General features: G+C 46.0%; 1 protein-coding gene across 3 annotated transcripts; it reads right to left on the bottom strand.

Annotated features, from left to right (window-relative positions):
* Positions 1-3887: 3887 nt before the first annotated feature.
* Positions 3888-17775, bottom strand: POLR3C (RNA polymerase III subunit C). 3 transcript variants are annotated; one of them, XM_053370122.1, is made up of 15 exons: positions 17644-17772; positions 16588-16764; positions 15975-16230; positions 15691-15876; positions 15064-15152; positions 13940-14044; positions 12513-12605; positions 10851-10931; positions 10661-10712; positions 9505-9565; positions 7790-7940; positions 6090-6191; positions 5937-5986; positions 5427-5576; positions 3888-4142 (listed from the first exon to the last, which is right to left on the bottom strand). In XM_053370122.1, the coding sequence occupies exons 2-15, from the start codon at positions 16732-16734 to the stop codon at positions 4064-4066; spliced, it is 1602 nt and encodes a 533-aa protein (XP_053226097.1). In that variant the 5' UTR covers positions 16735-16764; positions 17644-17772; the 3' UTR covers positions 3888-4063. The 3 variants fall into 3 exon arrangements, with proteins under 3 accessions (XP_053226097.1, XP_053226099.1, XP_053226098.1); XM_053370124.1 differs by lacking the exon at positions 15691-15876 and having other exon boundaries at positions 17644-17775; XM_053370123.1 differs by lacking the exon at positions 6090-6191 and having other exon boundaries at positions 17644-17774.
* Positions 17776-17876: the final 101 nt, after the last annotated feature.

Here is a 17876-nt window from a genome sequence, read left to right as displayed (position 1 = left end):
TACAATAGTTTAAAAACATACAAAAAGTTAAAACAAATTGAAATTCACATTAGCATTTCTAAGCATCTGGGAAGGGTTAGAATGCTTTTGGCAGGCACCAAAAAGAATACAGTGAAGGTGCCTGTTTGGTATCAGTAGAAAGGCAGTTCTAAAAGGTAAGTCCTGCCACACTAAAAGATCAAGTTCTTAGAAAGGCCGGACAGGTATTATGTGGCACTTGTAATAGTGCCCATTTTGCCAAGCAAAGAAGTCAAGTGGGTATATATAGGGAATATGAATGTGGCCTTTGTCTGATAGCCTATGTACCAAAAGGCTCGGTGACAATGAATCTATCTTTTTTAGTTATTTTTATTTCATAAAGTGTATCTGCTGCTTGATTGTAGAAGAACCTTCAGAGTGGTTTACTAAAAAGAATCTATTATGCACCTATATGGTCCCAGCTTCAACTCCCAAAGGCATCGCCAAGTAGGGCTGGGTTGAGATTTCTTGAATGAAACCCCTGACAGCTGCTGCCAGTCGGTGTAACAGACAATTCTGAACAATCTGACTTGGTATAAGGCAGCTTCTGACCTTCCTAACACCTTGCCCAATTTTAATCTGGCCAGTGTCTGCAGTAGAACTGCATCTGGGAACTACCTGGGCTCCACCACAGAAGCAAAAGGAGGGGGGAGCCGCAAGAAAAATAATAATAAAAATTTGGGGTCTTAGGTTACAGGCTACGTATGGTATGAAGGCACACCAGGTCGCCATCATTCTTCCACCTAAGCAGGGCATGGTCTATTTACTGCCTGATTGTGAAATGGAGACCCCACCATGTGATCCACATCTACAATGCTGTGAGTGGCAGGAAAGGAGGAAGGTGAGGTATAATGTATTGTAACCGAATCTGGGACCTTCAGTACAAAAGAGCCTGCTGGATCAGGCCAGTGGCTCATCTACTCCAGCGTCCTGTTCTCTCAGGGGGCAACCAGATGCCTGTAGGTAACAGGCTAGCCAGCTCTTTCCCTTACTGTGGCTTCCAGCAACTGGTATTCACAAGCATCTATGGCACAGCCATTGTGGCTAGTAGTCACTGATAGCTTTATATTCTATGACCTTAACGTGTAATAAATGAACCATTCGATTAATACTACTAGTATTAATAGTATCACCACCAGCAAAAGGAAAAGAACCAGCAGTAATAAATGTAAGGAAATAAAACAAATCTCTCCATTATCTCCCGCCTCCCAGTCGCCATTGCCAAGCTCCCTCTTCCGCCCCCCGGCCCGCCCCCAGCCCCATAGGGGTAAACGTTCATTCAAAATTGGGAAGAGATATTGGAAGGAAAGGAGAGCTGGATCCTTGAGAGGCTGCGGAATGGGTTTCTTTACAAATCTGTACAGCATGAGACGCTTGATCTCAGGGTCGTGAGTTCGAGCCCCGCGTGGAGCAAAGGATTCCCGAATTGCAGGGGGTTGGACTAGATGACCCTCGTGGTCCCTTCCAACTCTATACTTCTATGATTCCATAATTGCATGCGAGGAGGTGGGGGGGGGGGAATGGGAGCAACCTTAGAGCCGCCGCCCGGATAATAGAAAGCGGCAAGCGAAGTGAAAAGAAGTTACCTGCTTCCTAGCTCCAAGACCTCCGCCTTCTCCAACCACGCCTTTCTTTGTGGCTCAGCCAATCAGCAGCAGCTCAGTAAGAAGCAGGGCCGCGCAGCTCACCGGAGCTACTATTGGTCCCGCCGTCGCAGCGCCTCGTCGCCACGTGATGAAGTAAGGGCAGAAGCCGCCGGTGTTGCCAGAATCCCGTCATGTGACAGAGCGAGGTCAGCCAACCGAGGGCTGCCGCTTAAAGGGGCAGCAACTCTGAAGCAGCCGCGTTTAAGTCAGCGGCGGCAAAAGCAACGGAGTTTTGTTGCGGCGACTCGTACAGTAAATTCTGGCATGAGCTTAGCTACATAGACGCATGAAGTTGGTAGGTATATGGAGCATACGAGGTGTAAAGGGATGGGAGGGAGTTATAATTAATGGGTTGAGTTCAACTCACAGAGTAGACCCATTGAAATGAATGGATCTTAGTTATGTCGATCATTTCAGTGAGCCTACTCTGAATAGCACTGTCATTGGATCCAACCCAGTGGGGCCAAGCAAGCGTGAAATTGTAATGGGACATTTCAAATACAGCTGCACTAATGTATCTACACAGCATGCATTCAGTGCATGTTTAAAGCATGTGACCTGCCCCAAGGAATCCTGGGAGCTTTAGTTTCCCCATCAGAGAGCCAGGATTCCAAACACCTGTAACAGACTACAGTTCCCAGGATTCTTTGGGGGAAACCATGTACTTTAAATGTGCACTAGATGTGCTTTTAATGTATGGTTTGGGTATGCCCACAGTGATCAACCTCAGATGACTGTTACACCAGTTGCTGCTGTTGTGATTGGCCATGGTTTTGTATTTGCATATATTTACATTTCAATGGAATTGCCAGACTGTCCTGGCTGCATTTCATAGCCCTTTACAACACATATACATATACAGACTACCTGATATTGAAGGATAGTACTTGACGCACCTGATGAAGAGGACTCTAGCTCACAAAAGCTTGTGTCAGAACATTGGTGGAATCTTTGAGGTACAAGACTTTGGTCACATTCACACCATACATTTAAAGGGCTAGGAGACCGCTTGAAACAGTCATGGTTTCCCCCAAAGAATCCTGGGAGCTGTAGTCTATTAACAGTGCTGTGATGGGTGAAAGCCATTGGAATTAGCGCAGAGCTTGCTGGCACTGAAGTCCTTTTGGAAATCGCCTCCGATCCTGCTTGTACAGGCCTGTCACTGATTCACAGGCTTGTGACACAGGTGGGACACCAGGCAATGAGACTTGCAAGGAAATGACATCCTCTTCAAGTAGGAATTTACAAAGAGGCTTCTGGTGCATGAGCTAGCTCCACCCTAGACATAGGCCAACAGGCTGACCACCAGCACCCCCAAGCCAACAGCTGACAGCAATGTGAAGGGCCTTAGGCACACCTGAATCTATGTATGTAGGGCACCCTTGGTGGGGACGCAAGTCCTGGTCAACCAGCATCTATGTCCCTAGGGTGGGTGAGACAATGTTACTGCAGCACCTCTGTGAGTTCGTCTCAATGCTGGTGGGTCTTTAGCAAGAGATGGGCCCTTGTACAGTTGTCAGTGTGATAAGCTTATTGGGGTTTGGCAAAACATTTCTGAGGTTGTCTCCTAATATTATTGGTCAAATCATTGAACCCAAACCATGTCATTGGGTGCCTATCTAGCCCCTCCCCTTATACATAAGGACCCAACTGCCATGCTGTTTACCACTGCCCATTTAGAGATCACCTCCTGTTGGAAAGACCCCAAAGGTTCATCTATGACAGGATTACAATTTTGGGATCTAGCTCTTTCTGAACATTTAGCGCAGCATAGAAGCGTCATTCAAAGCCAAACCAAACACAATCATTTTGACAAGATCTGGTTCCTGTATATAAGCTATGTAAATATAAGTGATGATGTCAGACCTCCAGCCACTTATGGAAAGGCTATGTTAGAGAATTGAAGCCCTGGAAATGCATTCAGTGATTCAGTTATTTGAGTGCCCCTGCTCAATTTTCTAGTGGGGCCCACCACACTGGTAGAACACTGTGACAAGTCTACCCACCTCTCTATAACCCACTGGGAGGGAAAAAATACTTAGTCCTCCTTTTACAGCAATCTTGAAGTCTCATGTTTGTGAAGACTGAGGCCCAGCGGTTCCTTCTGAACTGGAAGATGGTGGAAGAGGGAAGCTGCTGTCTAGGCAAGGCTGTGTTTTAGAACAATCCTTTTGCACCCAAATACGCATTCTTCCCCTTAACGCTTCCCAACCAGTCTACGTCAACAGGTCTGTCTTTTTATTTCCTTTTGTAAAAAACTGACATAGAGTCACAAACAGAGGTTGAGGCACTCCCAACACTCAGTGTCCATTAGCCCTGCTTGTGATGGGGAGACAGAATTGCTCCTTAGGGAGGAGGAAGACAGCCCCTCTCCGTTGCCTTGTAGTCACTGGGGTTGTTCAGCTCTTGATGGTGCTGTTGATATAGGATTCCAAAATGAATATGGTTTCATCCACTTGGTTCTCACTTGCATCAATCCTTTGTTAAAAGGGGAGAAATATGAATATTTATTTTTATATATATATATATATATATATATATATATATATATATATATATATTATTCCGGCTACATTATATGTTAGTTTTGATTACTCAGCTAAGAATATGTTAATAAACTAAACATGGTCCTTGATTAAAACCAGTTAACAACTAAACTTTTTTTTAAAAAAAATACAAGTACTTTGAAAACTGCAGATGGCAAGTGACATTTTAGAAGTGGTCTATTCTCATCTGTGTGAGAAAGAGAGAGAATGTGGGGAGTGCTTCCTTTACCCTGATGGCTGCTGTGACATTTGAGTATCACTTTTACTAACAAAAGTAATCAGGTGACAATCCTGATCTTATATGTCAGATACACACAGGGAGGGGTGTGTGAGAGAAAACATTTAAGCTTCCCCAAGAAGCAATTTGATAGGGCTTTGTGAATAAATCCACATTATTAGCCCTGTGGTGTGGTTTAAAAAGAAAAAAATAGACACGTTCACTCTCTCAAAATTTATGGAAGTCATTCCACCAGATGTCCTGGAGGCAATTCTGGCCACAGAAGTGACCCCTTAAATACCACGGAGGTCATGAACTCTGATTTGGGCCTAGCCTACGAAGCCAGCACAAGAAGAACCTGTCTGGGTGGGTTGACTGAGGGCGTGTTTACCCTCCAAATTTTCTCTTTCCTGTAGTGGCCAGTCAGCAGCTTCTGAGAAGTCCACAAGGAAGGCATAAAGGCAACATAAAGGCACCTTTCCATGTGTCCCTCAGCAACAGGTATTGAGGGGCACACTCTGAGCAGGGAGGATCTGCTGAGCAGCCCCCTGTCCAGAACGCTGTAGCCAGATCTTGCACTGAGCATAGTGGCCAGTCAGCAGCTTCTGAGAAGTCCACAAGGAAGGCATAAAGGCAACATAAAGGCACCTTTCCATGTGTCCCTCAGCAACAGGTATTGAGGGGCACACTCTGAGCAGGGAGGATCTGCTGAGCAGCCCCCTGTCCAGAACGCTGTAGCCAGATCTTGCACTGAGCATAGTGGCCAGTCAGCAGCTTCTGAGAAGTCCACAAGGAAGGCATAAAGGCAACAGCCCTTCCCACCTTTCCATGTGTCCCTCAGCAACAGGTATTGAGGGGCACACTCTGAGCAGGGAGGATCTGCTGAGCAGCCCCCTGTCCAGAATGCTGTAGCCAGATCTTGCACTGAGCAAATGGCTTGGACTTGATGACGCCCAAGGTCCCTTCTCTGATCCCCACCATCTGCTCCTCCTCACTTACTTGTTGACGTTGTGCTTGAGGCTCTCCAGCTGCTGCCGTTCGGGGGCTGTGATCATTTCCTCGATCTCCTGCAGCTGTGCCTCCTCTGCCCCTGAGGCCTGTATTGAGGCGAGGATGGCCTCCACCCGCTGGGATTTTTCCAGCAGACGCCTGGCACAGGACAGAAGCCGCGGGTCAGACAGAACCACACCACTTCAGTTTAAGGCTGGCCAAAGATGGGGCAAGGCCCGAGGCAGAGAATCAAGACTCCTTCCCAAGGCAGAATTCATGAAGACCTCCTGGGGCGAGCCCCATTGAGACAAACTCACATAGAAGAATTGGGGGTCAGCTCTGCGAGTTTCCTACTTTTAACAGACCTTTGAAAATCTGAGATTTGCAACCTGTCACACAGCATCACAAAGCTGTGGCAGCAGTGACAAACAGAGGAAGAGCGACCCTGCGGAGGTGGATCTTGAGGGCTCCAACTTCTTGCCCTAACCACCCTCCCCCCCCCCAGGACAGTTCACTCACCGGTTCTCCTTAGTCTCATGCAGGCGTCTTTCTATCAGGTTGGCCACGCTCTGGAAGGGAGGAGGAACAGAAAACGGCTATTGCAATCCAATTTCTCCCGGCATATTTTTTTAAAAAAGGAAAGCGAGGGCAGTGAAGCCACAGGACACGCACCTTGTAACAGCGGTGGAGCAGCATCCGTGCAGATGAAAGCCTGTTCACTGTATATAGGTAGAAAGTGCGGGAAGGGGCATGATCGGGGGTCTTGGGGATCTCCTGTTTTTGAATGAGAGAACACCATGTTTGCTTAATAATGAAAAGAGAACTGGAATGCTGACTTATTTATATAACTCTACAGTGGTACCACCAGTTGTGGACGGGATCTGTTCGGGAGGTCTGGCCGGATCCCGAGGTTTTCGCAACTGGAGAGACCGCTTCTGTGCATGCATGCGTGGCAAAAACCCAGAAATATACTTCCGGGTTTTCCGCTTATGTATCCCAAAGTTTGCGTAACCGGAGGGATACGTAAGTGGAAGTATGACTGTAATTTACAAATAAAACATCAAAGTGGTTCACAAGAACAGTACAAAAAACCATATAAACTTAAAATAAAAAAGTTGTCAAGGAAATAAACAACTATATGACTTTCAGAAGACATCTTGAAGGCAGCCCTGTTTAGGGAAGTTGTTAATGTTTGATGTTTTATTCTGTTTTTAATCTGTTGGAAGCCGCCCAGAGTGGCTGGGGAAACCCAGCTGGATGGGCGGGGTATAAATAATAATAAATTATTATTATTATTATTATTATTATTATTATTATTATTATTAATTATTATTATATTGCAGGTGGGGGGTGAAGCTGAGAAAGAGCATGTTCAGTGGCAGTGATGGGATTTGAGACCAATGATTCCCAATTTGCAATGCAATCCCTTAGCCACTGGGTGGCCACTGTGAGAACAGGATGCAGGACTAGGTGGGCCACTGGTCAGATCCAGCAGACTCTTCTTGTGTTCCTTATTTATTTAATGCATTTATATCCTGCCTTTCTCCTAAGGTGGGATTCAAGGCAGCATCCTTATAACACCTTTATAATATACAAAGCGATAAAAACAAACCAGTTGAAAGCAAGTTAAAACACATTTAAGCCTAGCACTAAAATGCAGTTTGCCCAAAGACAGCCCAGTGGTCAGCATCACCTGCACTTTGGTTTCCAAAGGCCAATCTAAACAAGGTCTTAAACTTCCAGCAGAAGGCTAACAAGGAGGGAGCCAGTTTATCCTCTCTTGGGAGGGAATCCTGCCATCTGGGAGCAAAGGCTTTCTCTCATGTCATCAACAACTTTGTCTCTGAAGCACACCAATTTCAACTTTTCTACACAGGAATCCATGGCAGCCTTTCAGTGGAATAGGGGCCATAGACAAGGGGCCAAAGTGTGGGTGTACTGACTACACCTCTTTCCATGCTCCCTTGCCCTTCGTAATGCTTGCGTCTGAGTTTTTGTCCCCATAAAATTCCATGGGAAGCACTGAGAACTGGTTTTGCTCCAACCTGTAGAACCCCACCCCTTAATCAGCACAGCCCTGTGACACGTCTGGTATCTTGATGATGCTAGAGTGTGACGGAACCTCAGGAACTGGTTTTCATGCTGATGAAAACAGCACACTGGGAGTTGAGAATGGTATGCACAGGAGTTGCAATCTTGCAAAGAATTCTGCTTCCACCTTATCTCCTCAGGGCCTGGATAGTTCACTGTGCTCATCTTGACTTGCATCCAAGCAGCTCAGGTCTTCCATGGAACTTTGGTTTTGCATAATTTATTTTTCAGACCTAGATTATTCAGGACAGCCCGCCCCCCCCCCCCGCAAAGGAGCATACCTGGAGGGCTACAAAGTTAGTCGACAGCATTTTGTACATCATTTCCTTTGCTTCCTTGGCAGGGATCATTGCAAAGTCTTCTATTTGCTTCTGTTCCAGATGCTTCTTCCTCAGGAGCAGGCGGAAGATGCGAGCACAACGAGACCCAAATCTAGATCAGAGAAATAAAATGGCATAGCAGGCTGGTTTTTCACACCCTCTGAATGCATCAGGCAATGCAGCATCAGGATTCTCAGTTTGGCTTCCAACTGATGGATGCTGGGAGTCCAAAACATCTGGAGGGCACCAAGTTGTCAAAGGCTGAAAGACGTGTAGAGCTCTTAACTGTGCCTAGTTTATTCCATCATTGGGACTCAATGGGTATAAGCACTTCAAGGTATTACAGTGGTACCTCGGTTTACATACGCTAACCCAGAAATATTACCTCGGGTTAAGAACTTTGCTTCAGGATGAGAACAGAAATCGTACTCCGGCGGCGCGGCAGCAGCAGGAGGCCCCATTAGCTAAAGTGGTACCTCAGGTTAAGTACAGTTTCAGGTTAAGAACGGACCTCCAGAACGAATTAAGTTCTTAACCCGAGGTACCACTGTACTGAGTTACAAAGAGCTCAGAATGATTTTCTTTACTAGAAGAGAAATAAGCAGTTTATTCAAAACTATGTTTTCTCTACTAGGAAAGCATTAAGATAAAAGGTCAACAAATTCAGTACAGTCCACAGTTAGCATTGCTGTCAGTCTTTGACAGCCTGATCTGTGCTCTGCATTTTTATGGCTACTGCTTGACATTGGAAAACTGTCCTTGAGTTATCATTAACCAGATGGTCTACAAATGTATGGCAAACAGGCTTGGCTGAGAAGCTAATGTAAAACATTGGAAGAAAATAAAAAACAGACAAGACAATTTTGATACCACCATCAACACACAGGAAACCTAGGGAGACATTCTCTTAAGTTAACAAACAAGTCTTTTTATTATAAGTCAATGTAAAAACATGTACTAAGTTTATATGGTTTGTTTGCATGTAAAAGAAAAAATAAATAAAAACATCTCAGGACCAGTTTACCTGTGAGATCGCTGTACCCCATGTATGCCCACATGACTGCTTTGGTCTGTGAAACTAGCACCAGTATAGGTGCCACATAATACCATTCCTCATCTGTAAGAAATCAATCTTTTACTGTGGCAGCACCCACTTTGGAACCCTCTGCCTATTGACATCAGGCAGGCAATTTCACTGTACTCTGTTTGGAGGCTGCCAAATCCATTTTTGTTTAGGCAAGCCTACCCAGAGATGCAGAATATCATGTGCATTTTAGTCTGTTTTTATCTTACTAGTTTTTTAATTATTTTTTTGATTATTTTAAATCGTTGTTTTTAAACTGTTTTAACCGATAAGCTTATTCTTTTTGTAAACCGCCTTGAGCTTGCTTTAAAACAATCAATCTGTATATAATTCTTATGAAACAAATGAACGGGAAGTTTTGGTTGCACCCTGCTGGCAGGAGGAAATAGCACTTTGCTTTCACCACAGTGACTAAAGATGTCTGCAGCAGGCACAAGGAGCTGGCCTCATTTTACATTTCTGGCTTGAGGCAGGCCTGCATGCAAGATAACACTGCAAATACATTAAGCCAATGAGCTCTGACATGCCTGCTTCCTTGACTCAAAGCAAGTTTTCAACTCCCACATTTCCAAACAGCCAGGCTCCCCATTACCTTTCCTGAACTATTGATTCCAGTGTTGCGGTGGCCAGTGATGCTAGGGCCTTATGAAGGTCTGTTTGAAGTAAGGTTAGGGAAAAATGTCAGGGAGAGTTCCATTTTGGTACGCACCAAGTGGTTTGCCCCTCACCTCCTTCTAACTGACTGACGGGAGTTTCGGTTTGTGTGGTTAACTTGGGAGGCACCTTCTAGGCTCTCCGATGATGCGAAGACACATCAGGGCCACCTGCTAACCTTCAGGACAGATAAAGGAAAAGTCCATCTTCATGCAGCAAATGGTTAAACAATGACTCCCTCAGGAGGCAATGATGGCCATTGACTTGGATGGGCAGATTCATAGAGGACAACAAGGCCATCAATGGCTACAAGCCAAAATGGCCAGAGACCGTGATGCTCCATCCAGTGGCCAACCAGATGCCTGTGGGAAACCTGCAAGCAGGACCTGAGCCCAAGAGCACTCTCTCCTCTTGCCGTTTCCAGAAACTCTTATTCAGAAGCATTGCTGCCCCTGACCATGCAGACCCAGTTTGTTTTGCCCCTGGCCATTTTCTCTAAGTTTTTCTCTTTGGATAAACTGATCCCTGATCAACTAAGTGAGAAAATGTGGGGCAGGGAGAAGAGAAGAGCAGAGAACCAACCTTTCCCTTGGTTCTTTCCTCGCTTGAGAGGACATTGGCTGCTCCAAGGTCTAGGCTGTAACAGGTTCCTTAAGATTCACCAGACATGAGAGAAGAATCTCTTTAAGGCATTCGGTGGCTGAGGTGAAGAACAGGTGGGCTGTGCAGGGTCCAAGGATTGGTTGCTCTTTGCCCTAGTGCCGCAGTTGGGATCAGCACTGTGAAGGAGCTCCTGTGGGCTGCTTTGGCTCCCGTCCCCCCTCTCCCTGTTCTCTCTTCCTCTGGGCCCCACAATCCATTTGCTAGGTAAGTGAGCTGCTATCTTTGGCTTCTGCTGCATCTCCCCCAGGTTGGCTGAGCTGAGCCCGTGTAGCAGCTGGCACCACACAATGGGCGGGCTGAAATGTGCTCTTCATGGACAGAAGTACACATGTCCAGCGTAGAAGTGCAGGCACACCCTCCCAAACAACCAGCACAGCTTGCCCCCGAACACGAAACCAGTCCTCATGATACAGCCAAGTCAAAAAGGATACTGATGACGTACATTCCTCCGCCACTCTCCCCCGACTTGCCAACAAATTCCAGCTATGGGGAGATTAAAGGATTGAACAGGTCAAGGTTTTATTAAGAGAAAAAGGAAGTAAAAAAGAAAAGAAAAAGAGCATGCCATTTCAAAGGCATTGTTCGAAGTGAGAATAATAATCCAGAAGAGGACTTTCTTACCGGATCATCTGCTAATAGAGTGAGGTACTGATCGAGAATCTGTTTGGAGATGTTGTAACCAGCCGGAAGCGACCGGAATATCTTAAAAAAAAAACAAATCAGAAGTCCAGTGTTGTAGATATCCTGTGACTTCTTACAGACTTTAAACTACTGCTGAACATAACCAGAGAGCGGGTGACCTACAAGAGGTTCCTTAGAGAACAATGTATTTAAATGAATAGTGTGGTTTCCATTTATAACTTTCATAACCAACAAAAGTGTGCATAAATATACAGCCATTAATCTATAATACCATTATTCTAGAACAAGTAGTATAGTAAGTCCTATGAAAACCGGTGGAAAGCGTGGCGTATATTTAGCCTGGAAAAAATTAAAGGGGGGGACGGGACGGGACAATGACATGATACCAGCCTTGAAATATCTGAAGGGCTGTCATGTCCCTCCTCTGGTAACCTGCACAGAATTTTGCTTAACGGTTGCCATTAATTTGATTTTAATTAATTTTTATAATGAAATGTTTTTAGAATGTTTGATTATTTGATTGTTTGATTATTTGATTGTTGTTAGCTGCCCTGAGCCCGGCTTCGGCTGGGGAGGGCGGGATATAAATAAAATTTTTTATTATTATTATTATTATTATTATTATTATTATTATTATTATTATTATTTTGTTGTTGTTGGTGGTGGTGGTGGTGGTGGTGGTGGTGTTGGTGGTGGAGCAGGCTAGCTCTTTGATACTCCAAAGGGAAAAATGAGCCAGGAACTGAAGGGAAGCAGATTTTGACAAAATCTTCTAACAGTAAGAGCTATTAGGCAAGAGAACAGCCTTTCTTGGGAGGCACAGGCTCTGTGCTGCTGAGTTGTTGTTTTTAAGCAGAAGCTGTGCAGCCATCTGCCAGGTGTGCAGTTGCTGGAAGATCCCATCACTGAGCAGAGGGTTAGGCTAGATTACCTCCCCAAGGTCATCTTCCAGCTCTAAGATTACATAAAATGAAGAAAGACATGCCAAACAACTCACAAAAGCTCTCTCCTGCTCTCTCTTAATGTTTTGTGCGGCATAAACTGTTGCTCTTTTGGCAGGAAAATGAATACATTATATCCTTTCGAGATATTAAGATTTAGTACGATTTGTATTGTATTTGCGCTGATATGTTTGTATTTGCATATGTAATTTTTTATGAGCTGTCCTGGGGGCCTTTTTTTGGCTGAAAGATGGCATATAAATAAATAACATATAAATAAATAACAATATCACATACCAAGGCAACCCATGTGCCCCTGGCAAAAATGAGCCACCCCCTCTCTAGCAGCTACTCTGACCCGGGGAAAGGACAGCAATGAGATCCTGACTGAACCCCCAGTCATGGCAGGCATGAGCCACTCTATTAGAGGGATTTATTACAGGGAGTCAGTGCCCTCTTTAGGCCAAGGGCTGCCTTGCCTCTGGTGCCATCCTTCCAGGAACTGCACACCAATGGTGGGAGAGACCCAAATGTAAATGGGTGTGGCAAAAAGGGGTCAGGGTCAGAGCTGGGAGAAGGCAGGGCCACCCCACAAGTACACAGAGCACACATGTCCACACACTCCACACATACACTGAACACGCGCCTTACACACAAGCTTGCATACACATCTGCCAACAAGTCCCAAGTAGCTGCTCACCTCGTTGGAAGACAGGGGCATGGTGTATGGCGCGTTGGAAGAAGTTGTGACCTCGCTCATTCGCAGCATCGTCCGCACAATTTCACTGCTGGTCTGTCGGAAAGGGAAGGAGACAGAGACAGAACTCTTAGGGAAGTCCTTGTTTTGTGCATGGACTGTAAAACGTAGGTGGGAGCTTGCATGATTAAAAAGCTCTGCCATACCAAAATCAAGTAATAAATCCCTGCACGTAGAAAACCAGTATGCCAAGGAAAAGGGAAAAGCTAAAACTCTTCTTTGATAAACTAAAAACTGGCCAGGGGAGGAAATGCCAAAGCAGAGGAAACAGCCTTCAGTAAGAACGTAAGGACTTACTGTATGACAAGCCCTTCCAGTCCAGCATGCTGTTCTCATGGTGGCCACCCAGATGCCTCCATGAGAAAATCCACAAGCAGGACCTGAGCATAAGAGCTCTCTCCCCTACTGTCGTTTCCAGCAATGGGTATTCAGGAGTATTACTGCCTCTTCAGTATTGAGGCAGAGAATAACCATCATGGCAAGTTGTCATTGATAGCCCTTTCCTCCATGAATTTTTCTAATCCTCTTTTAAAGCCATCCAGAGGCCATGACTGCCTCCCGTGTGGGCAAGTTCTAAAGCAGGGGTCCTCAAACTTTTTCAGCAGGGGGCCAGTCCACTGTCCCTCAGACCTTGTAGGGGGCCGGACGATATTTTTTTGGGGGGGAATGAATGAGGAACGATGAGTGGTGCATGAAAGGTTCCTGTGTCTTGCGAGCGACAGGGGCTGGCGGCACAATGAGCGGCGCACGAAAGGGCTCCAGAGAGGGGCTGGAACCAACAAAGCCCAGCCCCCTTCCTCCTCTAGGCAGGGCGAGGAGAAGCAGATGTGAGGGAGAGGGAAAGAATGTGCGCAATGGCGATCCACGCGGGGATTCCCAGACCATCTGCAGGCTGGATTTAGAAGACAATTGGGCATGATCTGGCCCGCGGGCCATAGTTTGCTGACCCATGTTCTACAGTTTAACTATGTGCCACATTAAGAAGTGTTTTCTTTTATCTGCCCTGAACCTTTCAACATTCAGCTTCACTGGATGCCCACAAGTTCTGGTTTTATGCAAGAGGGAGTATAACTATTCTCTGTCCACTTTCTCCATGCCATGCATAATTTTATAAACTTCTATCGTGTCTTCTCTTACTCACCTGTTCTCTAAACAAGAAATTCTCCAATGCTACAACCTTTATTCATAGAAGAGCCACTCTATCCCCTTCACCGTTTTGGCTGCCCCTTTCTGAAACTTTTCCATCTAGAATATCCTTTCTGAGGTGGGGCAACCAGAACTGTACACAGTATCCCAAATGTGGCCACACCACATATTAGTCTAATGACATAGACCCACCCCTACCCCCCACAAGAAGGAAAGCAACACACCTGGTCCATTCTGTTGGCCACAGCGCTGACAATGGCTTGATCTCGGAAGTGCTGGTGGAAACGGTCAATGTTGACTTGCCAGTAGATTCCATCATCTGATGGAGACTGAGAAGTGTTGATTGGGAGAAAGCGGGAAGCGGAGTGTTATCCTGTGTATCAAATTGCACAACTGGGGGGGCTACTTGTACCCCCAGCACACTCCAACCAAAATTCTGTCACCACAAACACTAAATCCTGCAACCTGCATATATTATGCTAATAGAGCAAGTGTGCAGAAACTTCATTTGCATGATTTATTTTGCTTTAAAAACAAGTAAATCCATAATTCCTTTTGCTTCTATTAAATAAGTCACTGGGAGGGGGAAATCATGTTGGCTGCTTCCTCTATGGCTTCAGGAGAAGATGAAGCCCACATGCCATTGAGCTGATCTGCACAGCTATAATGACCAGCAAGACAAGACTTGGGGTGGGGGCGGGGAGAGATAAAGAAATAAATGAAATAACCAGGACAACTGCAGAACACTTTTGGTGCTAAAGGTAATAAAACCAAGGGTTGCAACCAATGATAGTCCTACTTGGAGTAGATACATTAATGAACATGAGTAACTTAGGTCCATTATTCTCAATAGGTCTATTCTGAGTTGAACTTACGCTGATCACAACCTCAAATGATGTTACAGTTCCTCTTAATTTACATGGGGCACACCCTGCCACGAAATCAAGCCTTATCATGCCCTAAACGTGGGTAGGATCTACCCTCCAACTCCTGCCAAGGCACCACTGGTCCACCCCCGTTCTGCCTCACAATATATCAAGACTGCTCTCCTTCTCACCCCCTCCAAACCCATCATTTACAGATATTACAATGTGGATAGCTGAGTCAGTAGAGCACGAGGCTCTTAATTTCAGGGTCATGGGCTTGAGCCCCATGTTTGACCAAAGATTCCTACATTGTAAGGGCTTGGACTAGGTGACCCTCGTGGTCCTTTCCAACTCTACAATTCTATGATGCTATGATTAAAACCAATGGGAGATTTGCTCTTCCTTTCAAGGTGATGGAGAAAGCTAAATTTCCAGTACCCGTTCATGAAGGGATGCACTACCCAGCTCAGCAGCCTCTTTACCTCATTGCTGTCTGCCTCCTGCTTTTGTCGTTTCGCTTTGCGTTCTCCATTGTCTTGGCCGTTGTCGGAGTGCCTCCTCTTCCCCTTCCCTGATAGCCAAAAGAAAGGTCTGCACTTTGAGTAGCAATAAGGATGCAGTCTGCCAAAGCCCACCTTTTTATAGCTGCTCAGCCCTCATCTTCCATCAATGATCATGCTTTGTAAGCATGATATGCTATCTATTTCTCTCAGGGCAAATCCACAGACGTTTTCATGTGATTTAACAATCAAACCATTATCATTGGGAACCCAAGAATTGTGGTTTGAAAGGGTGTGAGGAGAGAAAAGCAAGGACAAACACTTTTCAGCATCACAAGCTACAACTCCCAAGGGTTTCTTTTTGGGTGGCGGCGGCAAGGGGATGAGTTAAGATGGCATAAAACCAACTGTAGACAGGACCACCATTTCCTTTCTCTCCTGAAACCACCTGAAATGAGCTTTGCTGAGCCTTAGACATCTTTGCTGTTTAGGAAAATAGCTTTGAGACATTGCTTACCAGTCGCCAGCCAATGCTGCACATCATCTATGACGATGCAGTTTTACAAGGATTAACGAAATGATCATGGGGCCTCTGAGTTGTTTCCTCACCTATGAGATTCAGTTTTGGAACCACATACATATCCTTCTCGTTAAGCTGCAATGTGGGCACAGGAGGAGGGGGGCCATCAGAAGGCTCTGGACCTTCAGGGACTGATGGGCATCTCTGAACAAAGTGGGTGTCTGCCAGGCGTACAAACGTGCTCGAGACTTCACTGTACTCCATTGTTTTACCATCTGAAGAAAAGGAAACAAACCCTCGACTCAGACCTTAGTTCCAGGCTCCACCCAAAAGTGCTTTTCCAGGGCTGAGCCCCACCTTAAATTCAGCTCACCTTCCATTGTTTCTGTCAGCCGGTCAGCCACCTTCTTCACTGTGGCGCTCATGGACATCTTGCCATTGAGCAGCAGCTCCTCCACGATCAGCTCACCCGTGTCACTATAAAGGGTCTTGGCAGTGTAGATATAGCGGGGGTAGCGGAGGATCCGCAGCACTCGGCTGCACTGGGCTTCATACTCCACCAGGCCTCGCTTCTGCAGCTCATACGTCACCAAGTTGTGCTGGATCAGGACACAGAGTGCCTTCCGAACCTGTGCAGATGGGAGAAAAGCTCGGTGTATATATGGAGATCTGCAGACTCTACCCAACCCCAGTCCAGAGCACAGCATTCAATTTTGAGCAAAACAGTGTGAAAAGGATTCAAAGAGTCAGAAATCCTTTGCCAGGGACAGCAGTATTTATAATGCACCCCTTCGCCACTTACAGCACCCCTGTGAGGTGGAAGATGTTAATAGGCCTTAAGTTATGCAGGGACCTTCATGGCCAAGCAGGGGTTTGAACCTGGGTCTCCCTGACTTAAGGCCAAAACTCTATGGTTCTCCAGTGCAAAGCCATTATTCATGTCACAGCCTTTCTTCTGCATCAGTGCCATCTACCACTACGCATACCTGGTCAAGTGACATCCCAGTGTCATGAGCTATCATCCGTAATGGCTGGCTACCCATGCGAATGAGGTGCGTCCCAATCTTTTCTACGATGTCACCAAAATGTTCAGAGAGCAAGAGGGAAGAGAGCTTGATTTCTGCCTGGGTCATCTTGCAGGAATATTATATCTGTTTGGCCCTCTGTAAGACAAGAGTGTATCCACAGAAGTCAGCACAAGCACAAATGATTGCCCAGTGGGTTTGGAGACTGGAAAGAGCTCTTAAAATCCCAATTTTAACTGCCACCATATGTCAGTCAGTGTACCTGAAGAGAGTTTGCCTTAAACTTTTGGACATTTTACTGTGGTCATATGGCTAGAGATGTGAAGGCAAGGATAAGATGAACAAAAGAATCCCCCCAGTCTCTGCATGGGGTATTCACATTTTTACAGCTAATCCACGTGAGAGCCAATATACACATTCAGCAGATTCAAGTACTAATGCTTTTCCTGAACTGTGTTGGAGGTAGGAAGTGGAGACTGCATGCCTGAACACCTCTTCTAGAAAATAAATCCCCTGCTCCTCTTAATCTTTTACTGTGCAAGTCTGTAAACCTCATTAATACTGACAACACATCCGCGCAATGGTTTTTTTGGTTTTTTTTAATGCACCACACATGGTGTTTTTACAGAATAGCAATAGGCGTCTGTCCTCCGAAGCTTACGATTGTGAATTTGACACAAGAGGAAAGGAAACGAGATCAAGGCGAGGGTTAAATAAGGGGGAAATACACATCCGGTAAATTTCATATTCTTGAAGCTACCTGGTCTACCGTATAATAATAACAACAGGCTTGTTCTTCCATATGCTTGGCCATTCCCTGATGAACCCAGGAGACACCAGCTGACCCCCTATATCGACCCCGCCGCCTTGGACCAGAAAGACGACCAAGTCCAGCCGCCCCCTCCCCTGATGAACCCAGGAGTCCTGGCTCCCAGCTCTCCTCCTCCGTACGTGGTCCCCACCGACTCAACACCCCCGTGGCTGCGGATCCAAGAGTCCTCCCTCCCCTCTACTTACCCGAATGGACTCTCTTTACACCCGAGCCCGTAACCTTCGGGTCAGAGGGCGGCTCGTTTTCCCTACTCGACTAGGCCTCCACCTTCCTTTCCGTTGCGGCAACCATGGCAACCACGCTCCGCCGGACCCTTCGCTATGCCCGGGGAACCACATCCGGTACCCAGCAGTCCTGACGCCCCGCCCCCTTTAAAAAAAAAGCTTCTCCTAGGTTTCCGCTGCTAAGGCTTGGGAGG

Source organism: Podarcis raffonei, chromosome 16 (genome assembly GCF_027172205.1).
Source record: "Podarcis raffonei isolate rPodRaf1 chromosome 16, rPodRaf1.pri, whole genome shotgun sequence".
In the NCBI taxonomy this organism is placed as follows: domain Eukaryota; kingdom Metazoa; phylum Chordata; class Lepidosauria; order Squamata; family Lacertidae; genus Podarcis; species Podarcis raffonei.
The sequence above is the reverse complement of the archived record's forward strand: the minus strand, read 5'-3'. Positions and strand labels throughout refer to the sequence as shown.

Bases quoted from the DNA above. Each gene is read 5' to 3' on its own strand.
- POLR3C (XM_053370122.1), bottom strand. From the start codon at position 16,734: ATGACCCAGGCAGAAATCAAGCTCTCTTCCCTCTTGCTCTCTGAACAT. The intron at 10,713-10,850 runs GTAAGAAAGTCC...ATCTCCCCATAG, and splicing joins CTCTATTAGCAGATGATCCG to CTGGAATTTGTTGGCAAGTC. The intron at 5,577-5,936 runs GTGAGTGAACTG...GTCCTGTGCCAG, and splicing joins CATGAGACTAAGGAGAACCG to GCGTCTGCTGGAAAAATCCC.